Below are 20,874 nucleotides of genomic sequence, written 5' to 3'. Positions count from 1 at the left end.
GCTTTTAGTTTTTTTTTCATGGGCAGGCACCAGGAATTGAACCTGGGTCTCCGGCATGGCAGATAAGAACTCTGCCTGCTGAGCCACTGCGACTGGCCCTGAGTTTTCCATTTTTGTCGCCATCTTTCCTCCTTCTCACCCGCCTTTCCCACCCTGGTAAATAGTACCACCATGACCCTAAATAGGAATAAAAGTTAGGAGGCAGCCTTGGCTCTCCTTTCTCTTTCCCCAAGCATCCAAAGTCCTAAAATCCCTCCCTTGATGAGCTCTCCCAGAGCCAACCGCCCACAGGGACACCTGGCTCCCCATCTCACCCCAAAAGGCCACAATACTTCCTCACCCACTCCCCAGCTTCCCCTGGTCCCGCCACCGACCCAGACAGAGGGTCTTTTACTTTGTTTTTGATCGATGTTTGTTTACTATTTTATTTTTTCCTTAAGCTTTTTTTTATTGTGAAATTTAACACCATACAAAAAAAAAATACAACAATAATTTTCCAAGTATGTTTAACAAGTAGTTACAGGACAGATTTCAAAGTTCATCATGGGTTCTCATCCACATTTTCAGGTTTTTCCTTCTAGTTACTCCAAAACACTGGAAGCTAAAAGAAACATCACTGTAGTGATTCAGCACTCATATTCCTTTGTCAAATCCTATCTTCTCTGTCATAACTCCTCCTTTTCCTTTGATCTTTCTCCCACTCTTTAGAGGTATTTGGGTTATACCCATTCTAACTTTTTCACATTGGAAAGGGGTGTCAACACTGTAGGATAGGGGGGTGGAACTGGTTGATATTCTTGGAGAAGCTGGCCCCTCTGGGTTTCAGGACTTACCTGACTTAGGAACCCTTTGGAAGTTGTAGGTTTTAGGAAAGTAAACTTAGTACATGGAATTTTTGTAGAGTCTCAGAGCCCTAGGTGTTCTTTAGGGTTAACAGGAATGATGCTCGTTGGGGTGTGGCCAACCACTGCAATTAGCAGTATCTAGCTGAAGCTTATATAAGAGTAGCCTCCAGAATAATTTTTTATTAAAAATTGAGTATGTACAAAACAACATCTTAAATATCCAGTAGGAATCAACAACGTTATCCTGACCAAAAGAGGGAAGGGAAGTGTAGCAAATAAGGTATCAGGGGCAGAGAGAGTTCAAATAGAGTTGAGAGCCTACTCTGGAGGTCACTTTTATGTAAGCTTCTGTTAGACATTCTTACTTATCATAACTTGTCAAACCCCAATCAAAACCATTCCAGCCAATCCTAAAGAACCTCTGGGGAGTTATATAAGATTACACAAAAGTTTCATGCACTAAGGTAACTTTCCAGAAGCCTACAACCTCCAGATGAGTCCCTGGACTAGATAAGTACTGAAACGCAAATGGCCCAGCCTCTCCAGAACATCAACTAGTTCCAACTCCCTACCCCATATTATCAACAGCCCCTTTCAACATTAAAAGACGAGAATAGGCATAGCCCAAATACTCCTAAAGAGTAGGAGAAAGATCAAAGGTGATGGTGGAGTTATACAGAGAAGATCAGGTTTAACAAATGAGTATGATTCTTGAATCATTATATTGATACTTCTTAGTAGACTCCAGTGTCTTTGAGCAGCTAGAATTAAAAACCTAAAATTACAGAAATCTGTTCTACAACTAATTGTTGCAATGTGTTTTGAGAGTTATTGTTCTTTTGTATAAATGTAATTTTCCACAAAAAAGAAGAAAAAGTCGATTGATGAAAAATGCTCAGTGATATGATGATATTGTGAACCACTGATTGTACACTTTGGATGGTTACATGGTATGTGAAAATATAATTCCTATCAATAAAAATAATTTAAAAATATCTACCAGGAGTTGTAAAATACAAACCCTCGTGTACCCCACACTGGCTTTAGGGTAAAGGATGTTGTCTTAACCTTTGAGGACCTCTTGTTTCCCTTCTCATCCCATTCCCTTCTATCCCCTCAGAGGTAACACCGGCCTGAATTTTGTGTTTATCATCCTCTTCCTTAAAAAAAATAGTTTTATTGTAGATATTTGCATTTTTAAACAATGTTTGGTTTTGCATGTTTTTGTTTTTGAACCTTGCGTTAATGGAATCACGCTATATATACGCTATGAATTTTTTTCCCCACTCAGTACTACATTCCTGAGATTTATATTGTTTATATTGTGTCTAACTGGAATAAAGTTGTTCTCTCTGCTACATGCTGTCTTTTTGTGAATATACTGTATTATTTATTGATACAGGTAATGGACATTTAGTTGCCTGTGCCACAGAAGGGTGAGCTCTGTGCACGTGCTCTGGCTGGCTGCTCTGTGGGTGTTAACTTGCTGAGTTCCCATACCACCTGTGAGTGGTAGGTGTATCATTCCCGTTTTACTGATTAAGAAATTGAACCTCAAAGACATGAAATGATTTTCCCAGGGTCCCCCTGCGTTCAGGGCCATAGCCACAGTTTAAATCCAGGGTGAAAGTACTGCACCCTCGCTTCTCTACCTTAGACCTTTGGACATGGTTCAAAACAATGGGTTTTCTCAGCCCAGAGCAGAGTGGCCAGTGGAAGATGGGATGTTACAAAGAGTTATGAGGTCAGAATCTAGTGATGACACCCAACGGACAACAGAAAGCAATATACACATACATGCACATGCATATACGCATATCTACATATACACACATACTGATATAAATAGACATATACATATACACAGATATATATAGTCACACACATAATCATACATACATATACATATACAATCCCCAGCAGACTGAAGAACCAGAAAATTTCAACAGCCTGCAGTGACAGTGCAGGAACAAATGGCTCTGTCTCTCTCTCCATATCCCCCAAGGGCACTCCAATATTGCAGGGCTTGTGGGAACTGATAAAAGTTGAAATTATTTCTCAGCATAGTGTATTTAAGAAGGCAAGGATTCTATTATTCATTTTAGAAGCATTCCATCTGCAGTTATCTTGAAAGGATGCAGTCCTGCGGACAAGGGAAAGGTAGAGTAAAGTCCTGGAAGTCCTCGCTTGCTGGGAACACTGGACGCATTGAGAACACCTTGCTGAGTCTCCATCACCCATCTCTAACATGCTGCTGACATCTCCTTACAGGTCAGTGGGGAGTTAGTTAGTGGTCTCAGCATAGGTGCCTGGGTGCTGTGTCAGGTGCACAGCAGGAGCTCCATAAATGATCGGGTAGACAGCTGAAGCTCATTACTAGGACCCATGAATGATCCCAGGCAGCTAAAGTTCTTGTGGCTAGGGGGTGGGGGTGGGGACCTCACTGCGGGCTGGCCTGGGATAGCTTCCTGGAAGAAGTGAAAGGACAGCACTGGATGCAGTGTGGCACAGGGGATGGCTGAGAAAGCCTGGAGAGTGGGACATCCTCATGGCCTCCTGAACCAGGAAGCAGGGTTCCCAGAGTTCCACAAGGGTCTTGCCCACTGAAGAAGGGACTAAGGCAGCAAACTAAAAGAACAGAGTAGAATGTGGAATGGACTTCATATTTCCCAAAGCCTCTAAGTGTCTGTGCCTACTTGGGGTGTCCCAAGGCTGGTGCCCTGCCCAACCTCTCCTCTCTCCCCTGTTCCCCAGCATGACGACCTCTAGTGTCTCCCACTCACCCCATGTCTCCTCTCTCACCTTCTGGTGCTCAGCTCTTTGTCCACTCCCCATCAACTAAGGCCGCAGCAGCAGCACACGCAGTTCACAGGGGCAGTTCCCGGAGGGTGTGTGTATATGTGTTTGTGAGCACTGTGGTGTGGGAGCCTGGCTGAAGCAGGACATGTGACCATATGGCATGACAGTATGGGCTGGGAACGCACTTGGTTGCAATCAACAGGCAACCCAAATGGAGAGGCTTAAATAAGTGGTCGCTTATTTTTCATGCATAAGAAGAAGTCTGGAAGAGATGGGTCCTGGGGCCATGCAGGTACTCAAAGATGTCCTCAGGGACCCGGATTTTTTCTTTCTGATGCTGGGGTGGGGCAGGGCGCTGAGCCGCTCTCTTCACACGTCCAAACTAATTGGTGAGCAAAGGCATAGGCTTGGGGCTGTGTGTGTGTGTGTGTGTGTGTGCTTGGAGGATCTGCCTCCTCCATGCCAGCTCTGCTGCTATCTAGCTGTGAAACCTTAGACAGGTCATCTCACCTCTCTGAGGCTCAGTCCTCATCTTCCTTAGAGGGGCAAGGTGGTACCAGATCATTTTCTGACATCTGGTGTATCTGACCTCACCTTTTTAGGTCAGGAAGTTTGAGGTGGAAGTTTTTCATAATATGAAGACAGGACTCAAGGAATACGAAAAGAGACAGGAGAAGGCATTCCAAGGACGATTTCCAAACCCTGCCCTTTCATTCCTCTCAGACGATAGATGCTCATAATTCAGGGCATGGAGAGCATTGACAGACACAGAACAATGCTTTCCTTTTTCTTTTTCTTTTGCATAACCCACACACCTTGGCTACCATTTCCAGCTCTTTATAGATCTGTGATGTCATTTGACGTAAGTGCAATGAAAAGTTCAAAGTGGTTCTTTAATTCTAGCCTTCATGAAAACTATGAAGCAGCATGAGTTAAATAGTGTCAGCTTCATTTCCTAACTGTTGGCATTCACTGATTCATTATTTAATAATGTGCAGCTTCAATGAGAAAAGCACCTGGGCCAAAACCTCATCCTCCAACTACTCTGGCCAATATGAAACCTTCTGAATTGTCCCTACACTTTTTCTCAGCTCCCTCCTGGGGATGGAATTCTTTTGTGGGTCCTGCAGGTATTTTCCCAGCTGGCCCAGTTGACATTCCAGTTATCAGAACTGGATGCAGAACCAATGTCATGCCAATGTCCACACCCGGCCTGGCCCTGGTCCGCCCCTCCAGTCTTACCTCTCAACAGCCATTCTCTGGGTGTCCACACAAAGCCACCAAGGCGTCCCTCACCTCTGCACCCTCTGCACAGGTGCCCTTCAACTTGGAATAGCACAACCCCTTCCCCTCCAGTCAGCCTTCTCTGACCAACACCTCAAACCCAGCTAAATATCCCTACTTGGGGTTTCCACAACACCTGTGCTCACCTCCATCTCATAAGCCCCCATATTTCAGTTGAACTGTATGAAGCAACCATCCCTGGCTGGCCAAAAAGGGAGAAAGAAAACAGCAATTTAAACAGGGCAGGGAGAGCACTTGCCCAGGAGTGTGTGTTGGGAGACCCCACTCCATCTCAGTTATTACATGTTTTATATCCCGGCATCTGGCCTCTCTGGAAGTGGGTCTACTGTTTAAAGACATATATGTCTCACAGAGAGGGAATGCCCTAGGCATAGAAAGGCAGTTCAAATGCTGGAGACAAAAAAAAAAGGAATAGCCAGATATATCCACTACATAGCCACAATAAGGGCGTAGCTATCATCAAAGCTTTAGGAAAGGGTCCAAATCCCAGCTCTGCCTCCTACCAACTTTGGTATTTCGGTCAAGGCACTGGAACCTCTCTGAGCTTCCCATTGCATTGTTTGTCTACTCATCTCATAGGGTTACCCCAAGGCTTAAATAAGGTAAGGTGTAATGTACCCACAAGGTAGACTCTCAGTAGCAGTTAGTGTTAGCTCAGGTCATACCGTTCTCCCTCCTGCACCTGTAGATTCCATCCTCCGCGGGCCAGGCCCTGGACAGGGGCAGAAGTGAGTGGGCCAAAGAAGCCTTCCGGGGGGGGGGGGGTGGCATTTCCACTGTCCCAGCCTGCAGAGGACCGCTGGGCAGGGCATGGAGAGCATTGACAGACACAGAACAATGCTTGGGTCCCACCAGGTTGGGACCCCGGAACGCTTCCCGCCCTCCATTAGATACATGCTTGCGTGTCACAGCCTGGCTGTAGATCCTCTAGGGCAGGAACTGGACCCCGGGGTGGCCACAGCTCCGTCCGGCCCCCTGGCCCTCCCCCGCCGCCTCTGTGCCGCCCTTGTTATTGCACTCTTCCCTCCCGGATGGCATTTGGCCGCCGCCGGTTCCGTCTCCTTCCTGATTGTGAGCTCCTCGGGGGCAGGGCGCGTCTGTTGCCCTCGGGATGCCCGTCGCCCCTCCCACCCCCCCGCCGGGGCCACAGTTACTGATGCGGGAGCCCGCGACCTCCCCGCACCACCCGCCAGACTACTACCCGCGCGGCTCCATTCCGGGCAGCGTAGACCCGGGGACGCGACCTCAGCGTCTGCACGCGGTAAGGCGCTTGGGCGACACCGGAGACGCCAGGACAGCAGTCGGACTCGGGGCGCCTTCCAGTGCTGTTTCCGGGCCCTTTCGCGAGTGTCCGCGCGCCTCCGGGTGGGAACCCGCCGACCCCCTTCCGCGGCCCGGACCCGGCATCCCTTTCCCGCCCTCGGCACCGCCCCCTCCCGCCCAGACAGGGCCGAGTCGCCCCTAGCAACAGCAGCCAGGCCAGCTTCCCCAGACCGCGCTGATTGGTCCAACTCCGGGAGGCGGCGAGTCGCTACTTCCGGCGTCCGGAGGCAGCAGAGGAAGCCGAGGGGCGGCCATCTTGGGTCTGTGAGGCTCGGAGGTGCCGGGGTTGGGGGCAGCGGCGGCCACCTGGGCGCAGACTGAGGTGGAGAGCTAGCCGGAGACATATAGGCAACTGGGCGCGGGCCCTCCTCCACTGGCCCCCTCCATGGTTGGCGCCCGCGGCCCGCGGCGCCCTGTCTTGCGCTCCACTTCCTCCACATCCTTCTCCCTCTCTTGACGGGCCGCCGGCGGCGCTGTGAGGAGAGGCCCCGGCGCTGAAATCTGCGGCGCGACGGGCAGGAGCCGAGGAGGAGGGGAGGGGACCCGGGCCCGCGTGACGCCCTGAAGTGGGGGGACGCGGACGGACTGGACCCCAGCCCGCCGCTCGCAGGCCGGGCCCCGCCTCCGCCGTCCGCGCGGGCTCATCGCCGCGGCGGAGGAGCTGGGGGAGAATGAACCCCGGGACCCGGCGAGGGTCGGCCCGGGCCAGGCCCGGGTTCTAGAATACCGTGGCGGGGGGCGGGAAGCAACCCTCCCCACGGCGCCGCTCCAGAACCAGTGGTGACTCGAGGACGCTTGCCGCCGGCTTCCTAGGCCTGCGCGGTCCTGTTTTCACCCTTGCATTGTGCACCATATAAGTGAAGTAAAATGTCCACTAGGACCCCATTGCCAACGGTGAATGAACGAGACACGGAAAATGTAAGTAGCCCGGTTTTCCTCGTTGGCGGACCTTCAGGGTGGCAGGTGTTCGAGTTAGGCCATATCTGCGAATCTTGTGTCGCTGCCTCCACCGCCGCTCCGGGAGTGGGGAGGCCGTCTTTGCAGCCGGTGCTCTGCCCTGCCCGTAGCCGTCTCAGGATTTTTCCGCGAGAAGGCAGCCTTCTCCTCCAGCGGCGTCCGGGGCCGGGAGAAGCGTTCTTGCCAACGCCGGACGTCTGGTGGTTTGGTAATAAAACCTGTAAGTTGCAGCCTGACGATCGGTGTCGGGAGCAGGGTTGCGGCGCAAAGCATTATCCAAGTGTGTGCTGGGTCACTGCAAGACTTCTTGCTTATTTTAACCCAACTCTTTCTGTTAATTGGGCAGGCAACTCTCGAGAGACTGTCAGGCTAAAGCCTGAGTTCCTGGCGTTGATTGAAAGTAATCGATTCGGTCAGGTGGCCCGTCCTTTTTACCTCGTTCTTTAAAACGGTCTGGAGCTCAGTTTAACGCCAGTCTCTTAAAACATTGAGCGACCTCTGAGTGATCAGACAAACGTTCTCGGGTAGAGGGCCGACCTTAGTAAGGAATGGTCTCATGTCCATGAATATCTGTTAGGAAGGAGTTGGGTGAGCATTTTGGGAAGAAAAATGTATTGTGAAGAGCGCTCCATCGAAGTGTGAAAGCCATGGGCCTGGTTTTGCCCTGCCTCTCTCTATGCTCGGGACTCGCTCGGGGCTTGGATTTCCTCCTTCCTAAAAAGAGATTGGCGTAGATGCGCTGTTAGGTCCCTTCCAGCGCCCACGTTTTAAGATTCTGTAATGGAACTTTTGATTTTGTTTTTGACTTTAACTTTGTTCGTGCAAACCTTTTAAAAATGTCAGGAGCAGCATTTTTAGGGCGTGACAACTTGTAGTAGAAATTCCAATAAAGAAAGACATGTTGACTCTGTCCAAGTGTTTTCTGAACTCTGTCTAGCACTGGGTTCAAAACTGTTCCAGTTTAGTAGTTTATCTTCCTTAAGACAGCAAATTTGCAAAGAAATTTCACTGGCCTTTCATTATAAGTGTTATGAGGAGATTGCTGGCAAGAAAATGTCACCTCTTAGGAAAAGCATTCTTGCTCTGTGTGTTTTTGTGCTTTCAATAATTTCCTGAAACTTCGTGGCCTAGTAGTTTAAATGGCTTCATTTTAATCTTCAAAATGCCACTTGTTTACTAGATAGCTATCAAGCAATTTAATGTTTATATAAACCTTGGTCTAAAACATCCTTGCAGTATATTAACATATAGTGTTTAATGCTCTTTGACTCAGAACATGGTACAGTAGTGTATGTTCCAGCACCTGAGATGGATTAGAAAACTATGTAAAGAGTGAATAATAGAAAATCCTAGATTAGGTGGGTCAGTGAACTCATTTTGTTATAGTCCTTCTTTTGGAGAACCTGTTTCTCACTTGATCTCTCTCCTATTCTTTGACTACCCTGAAGAATGAGTGGAGCAACTCAAAAAAAAGTGAGTTGGTTAGCTTTGATCATTGACCTTTACTCAAAGAAGTAAAACCTTACATTGAGCACAGAGCAGGAGCCAAAAACAGTCATAGCAAATTTATGGTCATAAAAGATTTACACAAAATGAGTTTTCTTTCAAATATGTACATGTATATATTTCAGTGTAGGACGTTAAGAGAAGAAGAGTGTTTATTTTCACTCAGTAGAAATGGTTTAGGTAGTGAATACCTCTGATTATTACTGACTTATTCTGTCCATTCACTTTGTTCTCTGGTGAATTTGTTGAATCATTTTGTAAATTTTTGTATGTCATTAGAAATTGCTGACTTTTTTAAAACAAACTAGGGTTTGAATTGTGCTTTTTCTTGATTTTCATGTAGTCTCTTTAAGATTGCATTTTTGGCAGTGTTAAAATCCGAGATTTGTAGCTTATCACATTAATTCACCGGACCTTATCCCATTTTTAACTCTTGTATTGGCATGTCCTGGAGGAAGATGTGTATCTTTTATAGTGTGGTGTTTACATGTCAGTGTTACACCTCAAGTTCCCTTGGCATCTACTATATTATTTGCCTACTATTACTGAACTGGGTGCCAGCTGAGTGGTGAAGGCACAAGAATGAATGGAAATCTCAGTCTCTTGAGCAGCTTTTTTGTTTAGGTTTATTGAGATACAGCATTCATCCTTTTTAAGTGTACAGTTTGATGAGTTTTGACAAGTGTACAGTATGTAACCATCATCACAGTGAAGATAAAGAACATTTTTATCACACCCAAAAATTCCTTTGTGCCCCTTTACGGTCACTCTCTACCCCCACCCTCCAGTCCCTAGCAACCACTGATCTGTTTTCTATCCCTATAGTTTGTCTTTTCCAGAATGTCACGGAGATGAAATCATAGAGTATATAATCTTTTGTGTCTGGCATCTTTCACTGAACATAATGCTTTTGAGGTTTATTCATGTTTTTATGTGTGTCAGTAATTCATTCCTTTTTATTGCCAAGTAGTATTTCCTTGTTTGGATGTACCACAAGTTTTGTTGTGTTTTTCTTTTTTTGGCATGGGCAGTCTCCGGGAATTGAACCCGGATCTCTGGCATGGCAGGCAAGAGTTCTGCCACTGAGACACAGTTGTATCACCCCAAGTTTTTTATTCATTTACCATTAATGGACATTTTTGTGTGGTAAAAAGAACACCTTTGTGTTCTGTTTTGTAAAAAAAAACTTACCTAGAAATCATCTCTGCATTTTAAATAATTGTGTCTCATTGTGTAAAGAATGTTGCTTATGAGATAGGAATAATAAAAAGCAGATAATTTATTTTATTTTATTTTTTTTAAATACTAAAAAAACACCAAATAAATGTAAACATTCCTATTTTGATCATTCCGTTCTATATATAATCAGTAATTCAAAATATCATCACATAGTTGCATAGTCATCATCATGAACATTTCTTGAAACATTTGCTTCTATTCAGAAATAGAAATAAAATGAAAACAGAAAAAAAAATTATACATACCGTACCCTTTACCCCTCCCTTTCATTGATCACTAGCATTTCAAACTAAGTTTATTTTAACATTTGTTCCCCCTATTATTTTTTTTTATTCCGTATGTTCTGTTCATCTGTTGACAAGGTAGATAAAAGGAGCATCAGACCCCAAGTTTTCACAATCACACAGTCACATTGTGAAAACTATATCATTATCAGTCATCATCAAGAAACATGGCTACTGGAACACAGCTCTACATTTTCAGGCAGTTCCCTCCAGCCTCTCCACTACATCTTGACTAACAAGGTGATATCTATTTAACGTGGAAGAGTAACCTCCAGGATAACCCCTCAACTCTGTTTGGAATCTCTCAGCCATTGACACTTTATTTTGTCTCATTTCACTCTTCCCCCCTTTGGTCGAGAAGGTTCTCTCAATCCCTTGATGTTAATTCTCAGCTCATTCTAGGGTTTTTCTCAATCCCTTGATGCTGAGTCTCAGCTCATTCTAGAGTTTTTCTCAATCCCTTGATGGTGAGTCTCAGTTCATTCTAGGATTTCTGTCCCATGTTGCCAGGAAGTTCCACACCCCTGGGAGTCATGTCCCACGTAGACAGGGGGAAGGTGTTGAGTTTGCTTGTTGTGTTGGCTGAGAGAGAGGCCACATCTGAGCAACAAAAGAGATTCTCTTGGGGGTGACTCTTAGGCCTCATTTTAAGTAGGTTTGACCTATCCTTTGTGGGGTTAAGTTTCATATGAGCAAACCCCACGACTGGGGGCTTAGCCTATAACTTTGGCTGTCCACATTGCTTGTGAGAATATCAAGAATTGGGAAAGTTGAATTTTCCCCCATTCTCACCATTCCCCAAAGGGGACTTTGCAAATACTTTTTTATTCACTGATCAAATCACTCTGGGATTTATTGGGGCATCACTCTGGACAAACCAACAAAGTCTCATGTCCTACTCAAGGTTCCATGTACTTATGGTGTTCAATTAAGCTGTGCATGTAAGTTATATTAGGAAATGCACTAGTCAAAATATAAATTTTGTACCAAATAAACATTTTTTGCTTTTAAGTTGAAATTTTAAAATATTAATTACCATCTATTTTCAGCATCTTGCAGTAATGACATTCCTTTGTTCTTCCTCCTGCAAAAACATTTTTAAAATTTGCACATTTAGTCACTATCATTATACACTCTAGGCATTCATAGATTATACCTTCTCCGACTCTATTGTCTTTCTGATTTCATTTATGCCCCCAGCCCTCCTTCCTCTTTGCATTCTCACATTCAGCTTCATTCAGTGTTTTAACATAATTGTATTACAGTTAGGTAGTATTATGCTGCCCATTTCTGAATTTTTACATTCAGTCCATTTGTAAGAATATTATCTTCATCCTAGTGCTCTGTTGTTTTCATTTGATTTCCAAATGTGAGTATCCTCCTTTAACTTATGGATATGTAAAAGTTTATTATCATCAAATCATTTTATAACTCAAAGGGACTAGTCAAGCAATTTGATGATGAAGAAACTGAGACTCAGAGAAGCACAGAAACTGCTCATGACCACTGATTGTTTAGTAGTAGAGCCTTTCCTAGGCCCCAACTCAACAAGTCAGTCCCCTCTGCTTTCTTTTTAACCAGGCTGTTTCTCTAATTTACTTAATTACTAATATTTACTAATATTATTAGTATTTACTAATGTTGACTTACCAAATGGGAAGATAGACCTGTACTGATACACAGAGTATAACTAAATTAAGAGTTTTTTAAAAAGCACAACACTTTATTATGGAGAAGTTCTAACAAATAAGGAGAGAGAATAGTATTTATCAGTGGTTTTCAACCTGGGGCCGTTTTGTCCCAGCAGACATTTGGCAGGGTCTGGAGACTTTTTTGGTTGAAACAACTTGGGGAAGAGGAGTTGGCTAGGGATGCTGCTAAACATCATATTCTGCAATAAACAGGACATCCTCACACAAGAAAAATTATCTGGCCCTTAAATACCAATTGTACTAGGGTTAAGAAACCCTAGTACATGATGAGCCCCCATCAACAACTCACTGGACTGTCTTACTTCATTTATCCCCTCTCCCAAAATTATTTTGAAGCAAATTCAATGCATCATATTTCATCTGTAAAGCTTTTAGAAGGGATAAAACTTCTCTTTAAAAAATACATATAATCATAGTACTTTTATCCTGCCTAAAAGCATCCCCATAATTTCCTAACAGCAAATATCCAGTCAGAGTTCAAATTTCCTCAGTTATCTGATCTAACGCTTTGTTCAAATCAGAATCCAAATTTGGTCCATGCATTCTGGTTGATAAAATAAGATGCTTTTTGGGTGGTGTGACAGTGGCTCAGTGGCAGAATTCTTGCCTGCCATGCCAGAGACCCAGTGCCTGCCCATGTTAAAAAAAAAAAAAAGATGCTTTTTAAAATCAACATGAATGTGTTTTATTTCATGTTTTGCAACTACCTTGCATAGACCCATGTTTCTATAATGGCAAAATTAGAAAACATATTTTTATATTTTTCACTTAAATTTCAGAGCATATGATACTTTGTAAGCTTGGGCTATTTGCCAAAGAACTGGAGACCCCAGGGCTTTACCGATTATTTAGCAGCTCCTGATGTGTATGGAAAAGCGTCATGAACTCAGTTCATGCACATAGTCATCAAAACTTCTTACCTCTCTGAAATTGTTAAACTAATGGGTAGCCGGTTGTTGGTTATGTGATATTGAATTAACATGCAAAAAAATTTTTTTGAGGGCCTTCTATGTATATGACACTGTGGTAGGTTCTACGGAGGATATACCTGGGAACCTTATTATTTCTGCTCTTAAGGACTTCCCAGTTCCTGCAGAACATGCACCCTGAGCTCTGTGAAACTAGTTTGTAAACTCTCAAACTTGAACAAACATCAGAATCACCTGAATTACACCATCCTCACACTTTGGTTCTACAGTTGTGACCCTAGAGTTTGCATTTCTGACAAGTTCCCAGGTGATGTAGATGCTGTCTTAGACAGTAGTCCAAGGAATGCTTGCTAGTAAATTGTATTCCTTTTAGATTGTGCTGTGACGATAGGAGAGAGAATTCTGATAGGTTTAATGAAGTTTTTAGGTTCCACAATTTTTTGTTTTGTTTTTAGAGAAGTTGTAGATTTACAGAAGAGTCATGCAGAAAATACATTCCCATATGCCCTCCCCCACAATTTTCCCTATTATGAGTACTTTGCTTTAATGTGGTACCTTATTAGAATTGATGAAACATTATATTATTACAGTTATACTATTAACTTTAGTGTATAGTTTGTGTGTGGGTTCACTGTGTTGTACAGTTCTATGGTTTTAAATTTTTAAAAATTCTAATAATATATATACAGCCTAAAATTTCCCCTTTTAATCACACACAGATTATTCAGTGGTGTTAATTACATTCATAATGTTGTGCTACCATCACCACCATCTATTACTAAAACTTTTCTAGCATCTCAAGCAGAAATGATTAATTAAGCATTAACCCCCATTCCATGGCCCCACCCTGGCCCCCGGTACTGTGTATTCTAGTATGAATTTGCTTATTCTAATTATTGCATATCAGTGAGATCATACACTTATTTGTCTTTTTGTGCCTGGCTTAGTTCATTCAACATAATGTCATCAGGGTTCATCCATATTGTCACATATATTGGAACTTTGTTCATTTTCAGAGCTGAATAATATTCCATTTTATGGATATACCATATTTTGTTTATCCATTCATCTTTTGATGTACCCTTGATGTACGCCATCTTTTGGAGGCTGTGAATAATGCAGTTGTGAATCTTGGGTGTGCAAACAGCACAGTGTATTGCTTTCTGTTCTTGTGGGTATATCTAGAAATGGAATTGCTAGGTCATGATAATTCTATACTTAACTTTCTGAGGAACTGCCAACTGTTTTTCACAGTTGATTCACCATTTTACATTCTCACCAACGATGAAAGAATGTTTCTATTCCTCCACATCCTCTTCAGTGCTTATTATCTTCTATTAAAAAAATAGTAGCCATTTGAGTGGGTGTGAGATGGTTTTTCATTATGGTTTTGATTTGCATTTCCCTGATGGTTAACAACAACAAACATCTTTTCATGTGCTTATTGGCTATTTGTGTATCTTCTTTGGAGAAATGTCTTGTCAAATCTTATGAATTTTTTTTCATGGATATAATGACCCAGAGAAGCCTTTTTAATTAAGGACAAATCCTAAAATTTGGAATAATTCATATATTTGAGTTAGAATGTAGTTGTAATATATGATCAGAGTACTATACAGGAAATCCGCTAGCAAGCCTAAAGGAAATGTAACATACTTTTTCTTTGGTTTACCTTTGTTTTTTTCCTCATAAAAATGATTAGGGGGTGATGAAGATTATTTGTACCTTCTAGTCCAGAGCCTTATCAGTCTCACTTAAATGGCAGAGAATGCAACTGATTCTGCTGAATGACATTGTAAATATCATTCTGTGGTTTAATACCAGACCAGGAAACTACAAGGAGGCTAGAGTTAATAGCTGGAGTGATAGTCATTTTGTAGGTCTTTAGTATGTACCAACAATCAGCAATATTCTATTCTCAGCTGCCTCCAATGAGGAAAAAACATATGGATGACATGTGGGCCACTATCAAGCATGGTGACTACTGTACTGGGAGAATAAGGTAATGTTGGTACAGACTTTGTTGAATGAAGTTTCAGGAAGAAGGGGGCTAAACATTTACTGAGCACCTACTATAGTGCAGGATTTCATTGTTATCTCATTAAGGACCTAATTGTCTTCGAGGGATAATATATTTCTGTGATCAAAGGCATCAAGACCCAGTTAATAGGTAACTCTCAATTCATGTAGCATGAAAGACAAAGAATTCTGATAATTTACAAATTGGGACCTACTGAAAACGGGTGGACAGCTTAATCAGTTTAGTGAAAAACCATTCAAAACAAAGGGATATCATTTTAGAGGTTGACAAGATGAGGACAATTTCAAGGGAGAACTTAAACGAGGTAAGAAAGCAAATAAAACATTTGCGTTGTGCACTATAAATATAAAGCCCTCTTCCTTTGACAGTTTGGATTCAGTCCTGTGAATCTCTAGTTTGCTGACTGCTGGGTACGTCTCACTTCTTCAGTCACTGGTCCTGGGCAAAGGCACTGGTACTGTGAGGCTCTGGTGCTGGTAAGCTGGCTGCCTGCAACCTTACAATGGGGGTGCAGGGCTCGGAGACTTGAGGCCACTGCAGTGATCACAACACCACCATACCCCTTGCCCCTCCCTCTCATTGATCACTATTTCCCTCTCCTCGATTTATTTTAACATTTGTTCCCCCATTTATTTATTTATTTTTAATCCATATTTTTTACTCATGTGTCCATACTGAGATAAAAGCAGCATCAGAGCAAGGTTTTCACAATCATACAATCATTTTGTGAAAGCTATATCATTATACGATCATCTTAAAGAAACATGTAACACAGCTCTACAGTTCCAAGCTCTTCCCTCTAGCCTCCTAATACACCTTCAACTAAGAAGGGTTTATCTACGTAATGCCTAAGAATAACCTCCAGGATAACCTCTCTACTCTATTTGAAATCTCTCAGCCACTGACACTTCATTTTGTCTCATTTCTCTCTTCCCTCTTTCAGTGGAGAAGGTTTTCTCAATCCTTGATGCTGAGTCCCAGCTCATTCTAGGATTTCTGTCTGTGGGTTGTCTTTTTGCTTTCATGATAAAGTCTTTTGATGCACAGAAGTTTTTTTTTTTTTAATTTTTGATCATTCTGTTCTACATATATAATCAGTAATTCACAATATCATCACATAGTTGCATATTCATCATCATGATCATTTCTTGGAACATTTGCATCTATTCAGAAAAAGAAATAAAAAGAAAACAGAAAAAAATGCATATGTACTATATCCCCCACCCCTCCCCCTCACCGATCACCAGCATTTCACTCTAAATTTACTTTAGCATTTGTTCCCCCTATTATTCTTTATTCCGTATGTTTTACTCACCTGTTGATAAGGTAGATAAAAGGAGCATCAGACACAAAGTTTTCATAATCACACAGTCACACTGTGATGCACAGAAGTTTTAAATTTTGATCAAGTCTATTTTCCCAATTTTTTGTTTTTGTGCTTCTAGTGTGAAATCTCAGGAACCATTGCCTAACACGTGTTCTGAAGACACATCCCTATTTTCTTTTGGAATTTTATAGTTTTGGCCTTATCTTTAGGTCTTTGGTCCCTTTTGAGTTAATTTTTGTATATGATTTGAGGTAGGAGTCCACCTTCATTGTTTCGCATATTATTCTCCAGTTTTCCCAGCACCATTTGTTGAAAAGACTATTCTTTCCCCATTGAGTGGACTTAGCACCCGTGTTAAAAATCAGTTGGGTGAACGGACATTCGGGAATAAACTTGGAATGTGTCATTGGTAACCGAGTCCAGCAGGAGTTAGAAACAGGGTAAGATAATGGGTAATTGAAGCTGAAGGGATACAGACTGTGCAACAGGACTAGATACAAAACTCAAAAATGGACAGCACAATAATACCTAATTGTAAAGTAATCATGTTAAAACACTGAATGAAGCTGCATCTGAGCTATAGGTTTTTTTTTTTTACTATTATTATTACTTTTATTTCTTTTCTCTATATTAACATTCTATATCTTTTTCTGTTGTGTTGCTAGTTCTTCTAAACCGATGCAAATGTACTAAGAAACGATGATCATGCATCTATGTGATGATGTTGAGAATTGCTGATTGCATGTGTAGAGTGGTGCGATTTCTAAATGTTGGGTTAATTTCTTTTTTTCCGTTAATTAATAAAAACAAAAAAATCAGTTGGGGACTTCTGGGTCAAGATGGCGGCTTAACAACATGCGCATTTTAGTTTGTCCTCCAGAGCAACTAGTAAATAACCAGAAACCGTACAGAACAGCTCCTGGGGCCACTTCAGTGACCAGATACACAGCATATCCCAGTCTGGACCAGCTGGACCGGCTGTGAGCACCCCCCCAAACCGTGAGTTCCCAAAGCTGCGGCGGCCAGTGCCCCTCCCCCCACAGGCCGCTTCCCAGAGGGGAAAGGAAAGGGCTTTACCAGCAGCAGGGACTGAGCACAATCAAACTCCAATTGTGGAACTAATTAACAAATTCTGACTACTAAAAATAGGCCCCCAGCTTAGGTGAACCTGATCAAAGGGGAGGTTGCTCATTTTTGCCCCAGCGCCAAGGGGGCAGGACTGACAGAAAAAGGGGGGAAATAAAAGAAGGAAGCAGAAGTTTTTGTGGCTGTGTATCTACAAAGGCTTGACTGCTGCCTCTGGATACAGCTGCAGGACTTTTCAGGCTGCAACTGCCCCAGGCATAGGCAGAAGTGAGCTCTTTTGGAGGCTTGTCTAGAGCCTGTGCCTTCCCCAGGTGAGGGGTGAAGCCCAACTCAGGTGGAATCCCTCCATCAAGGAACTCAGAAACCAGGGCTTGGTAATTTGAAGACATTAAAACCAGCCTACAACCTCTCCTCTGTCTCCACCATGCCCCCAGCAGGGAGAGTCTGCCAAAGTTAAAGGTACCACATCATCTTATGCTGGTGGGACCTGCAGTCAGACAAGTGCCACACACAGGGCAGGATAAGAAAAGCAGAGTCCAGAGACTTCACAGGAAAGTCTTTCAACCTGCTGGGTCTCACCCTCAGGGAAAACCGACACAGGTGACTCTTTCCTCCTGATAGGAGGCCAGTTTGGTCTGGGAAAATCTGGCTGGGGTCTATGATATCTAAGTAGACCCTCCTAAGTGTGTGTGTGGGGGGGGAAGGCACCACATAAGCAGGGCAAGAAACAAGAAAACAAGAACTGAAAAATTCTCCTCTGTTAAACAAAACTTAAGCTAAAGGTCCAGATAAAGCTGAACGAAATGTCAAAGAACAGATAGGCAACAAATTCATCCAGCAAGAAAACCCTAGATAAAAGAAGTGAAAGCAATCTCCAGAATAAACTAATTAAGGTAATTAAATGCCTAGACGCCAGCAAAAAAAACAAATCACACTAGGACAATTGAAGATATGGCCCAGTCAAAGCAACAAACCAACAATTCACATGACATACAGGAGCTGAAACAATTAATTCAGAATGTACGAACAGACATGGAAAACCTCATGAAAAACCAAATCAGTGAATGGAGGGAGGATATAAAGAAGGCAAGGAAAGAACAAAAAGAAGAAACTGAAAGTCTGAAAAAACAAATCACAGAACTTATGGGAATGAAAGACACAGTAGAAGAGATGAAAAAAACAATGGAAGCCTATAATAGTAGATTTCGAGAGACAGAACATAGGATTTCAAAACTGGATGACGGAACATCTGAAATCCAACAAGAAACAAAAACTATAGGGGAAAAAAATAGAAAAGTATGAGCAGGAACTCAGGGAATTGAAAGACAATATGAAGCGCACGAATATACGTGTTGTGGGTGTCCCAGAAGGAGAAGAGAAGGGAAAAGAAAGAGAAAAACGAATGGAGGAAATTATCACTGAAAATTTCCCAACTCTTATGAAAGACTTAAAATTACAGATCCAAGAAGTGCAGCGTACCCCAAAGAGAATAGATCCAAATAGACATAATCCAAGACATTTAATAATCAGAATGTCAGAGGTCAAAGAGAAAGAGAGGATCTTGAAAGCAGCAAGAGAAAAGCAATCCATCACATACAAGGGAAGCCCAATAAGACTATGCGCAGATCTCTCAGCAGAAACCATGGAGGCGAGAAGACAGTGGGATAATATATTTAAATTATTAAAAGAGAAAAACTGCCATCCAAGAATTCTATATCCAGCAAAATTGTCCCTCAAAAAATGCAAATTAAAATTTTTTAATTAAAAAATTTAATTAAGAAATTAAAACATTTTCAGACAAAAAATCACTGAGAGAATTTGTGACCAAGAGACCAGCTCTGCAAGAAATACTAAAGGGAACACTAGAGACAGATACGAAGACAGAAGAGAGAGGTGTGGAGAAGAGTGTAGAAAGGAAAACTATGAGTGAAGGGAAAAAGAAGGAAAATTAGATATGACATATAAAATCCAGAAGGCAAAATAGTAGCAGAAAATACTACCCATGCAGTAATAACACTGAATGTTAATGGATTAAACTCTCCAATCAAAAGACATAGTTTGGCAGAATGGATTAAAAAACAGGATCCATCTATATGCTGTCTCTACTAAAAGGACACGAGGCCAAGGACACAAATGGACATTTACACACCAATGTTTATAGCAGCATTATTAACAATTACCAAGAGATGGAAACAGCCAAAATGTCCATCAACAGACGGCTAAACAAACTGTTACATTTACATAAGATGGAATATTATGCAGCTGTGAGACAGAAAAAGTGATTAAGTATGTAACAACATGAATGGGCCTTAAGGACATTATGCTGAGTGTAATTAGCCAGAAACAAAAGGACAAATAGTGTATGGTCTCACTGATATGAACTGACATTAGTGAATAAACTTGGACTATTTTGTTTGTAACAGAGACCATCAAGAGATAGAAATAAGGTAAAATATTGGGTAATTGGACCTAACTGTAATATAATTATGTTTAAACACTGAATGAAGCTGATTGTGAGAATGATAGAGGGAGGAGGGCTGGGGGCACAAATGAAATCAGAAAGATAGATAATAAAAATTTAGATCTAGGAATGCCTAGGATGTATAGTGATAGTGACTAAATGTACAAATTTAAAAAATATTTTTGCATGAAGAAGAACAAAAGAATGTCATTACTGCAGTGTGCTGAAAACAGATCATACTTAATATTTAAAAATTTCAACTAATGTGTGATACTAAAGCAAAAAATGTCTATTTGGTACAAATCTATACTTTGACTAGTGCATCTCCTAATATAACTTATGTAGATAGTTGATTGAACACCTTAAGTACATGGAACTTTGTATAGGACATGAGATTTTGTGGGTTTGTCCAGGTGATGCCCTGATGAATCCCAGAGTGATTTGATCAGTGAGTGGAAAAGTATTTGCAAAGTCCCCTTCGGGGAATGGTGAGAACAGGGGAAAACTCAACTTGCCCAAGTTGAATTCTTGATATTCTCATAAGCAGTGTGGACAACCAAAGATATAGGCTGAGTCCCCAGTCTTGGGGTTTGTTCATATGAAACTTAACCCCACAGGGGATAGGTCAAGCCTACTTAAAATTAAGCCTAAGAGTCACCCCCAAGAGAGCCTCTTTTGTTGCTCAGATGTGGCCTCTCTCTCCAGCCAACACAGCAAGCAGACTCACCACCCTCCCCCTGTCCACGTGGGACATGACTACCAGGGGTGTGGATCTCCCTAGCAGCATGGGACAGAAATCCCAGAATGAGCTGAGATTCAGCATCAAGGGATTGAGAAAAACTCTAGAATGAGCTGAGACCCAGCATCAAGGGATTGAGAAAATCTTCTCAACCAAAAGGGGGAAGAGTGAAATGAGACAAAGTGTCAATGGCTGAGAGATTCCAAACAGAGTCGAGAGGTTATCCTGGAGGTTGTTCTTATGCATTAAGTAGATATCACCTTGTTATCCAAGATGTAATGGAGAGGCTGGAGGGAACTGCCTGAAAATGTAGAGCTGTGT

At 42.4% G+C, this 20,874-nt stretch overlaps 1 protein-coding gene across 8 annotated transcripts in view; it reads left to right on the top strand.

Moving 5' to 3' along the window:
- The first annotated feature begins 6,096 nt into the window (after nucleotides 1-6,096).
- The window catches only part of LOC143656369 (MAP/microtubule affinity-regulating kinase 3), a 124,914-nt gene continuing 110,136 nt past the window's right edge, over nucleotides 6,097-20,874 (top strand). For 6 of the 8 annotated variants that reach the window (XM_077128452.1, XM_077128449.1, XM_077128450.1 and 3 more), the window contains exon 1: nucleotides 6,097-6,210. In XM_077128452.1, the coding sequence (XP_076984567.1) occupies nucleotides 6,106-6,210 (105 nt within the window). In that variant the 5' untranslated portion in view covers nucleotides 6,097-6,105. Of the gene's footprint in view, nucleotides 6,211-6,499; nucleotides 6,533-6,891; nucleotides 7,191-20,874 lie in introns of those variants that run through there. The other 2 variants (XM_077128453.1, XM_077128451.1) reach the window with 2 other exon arrangements.

The sequence above is a fragment of the Tamandua tetradactyla genome, chromosome 14, assembly GCF_023851605.1.
Source record: "Tamandua tetradactyla isolate mTamTet1 chromosome 14, mTamTet1.pri, whole genome shotgun sequence".
Taxonomy (NCBI): domain Eukaryota; kingdom Metazoa; phylum Chordata; class Mammalia; order Pilosa; family Myrmecophagidae; genus Tamandua; species Tamandua tetradactyla.
Note: the sequence above shows the minus strand (reverse complement) of the source record. Positions and strands in the feature narration are given on the sequence as shown.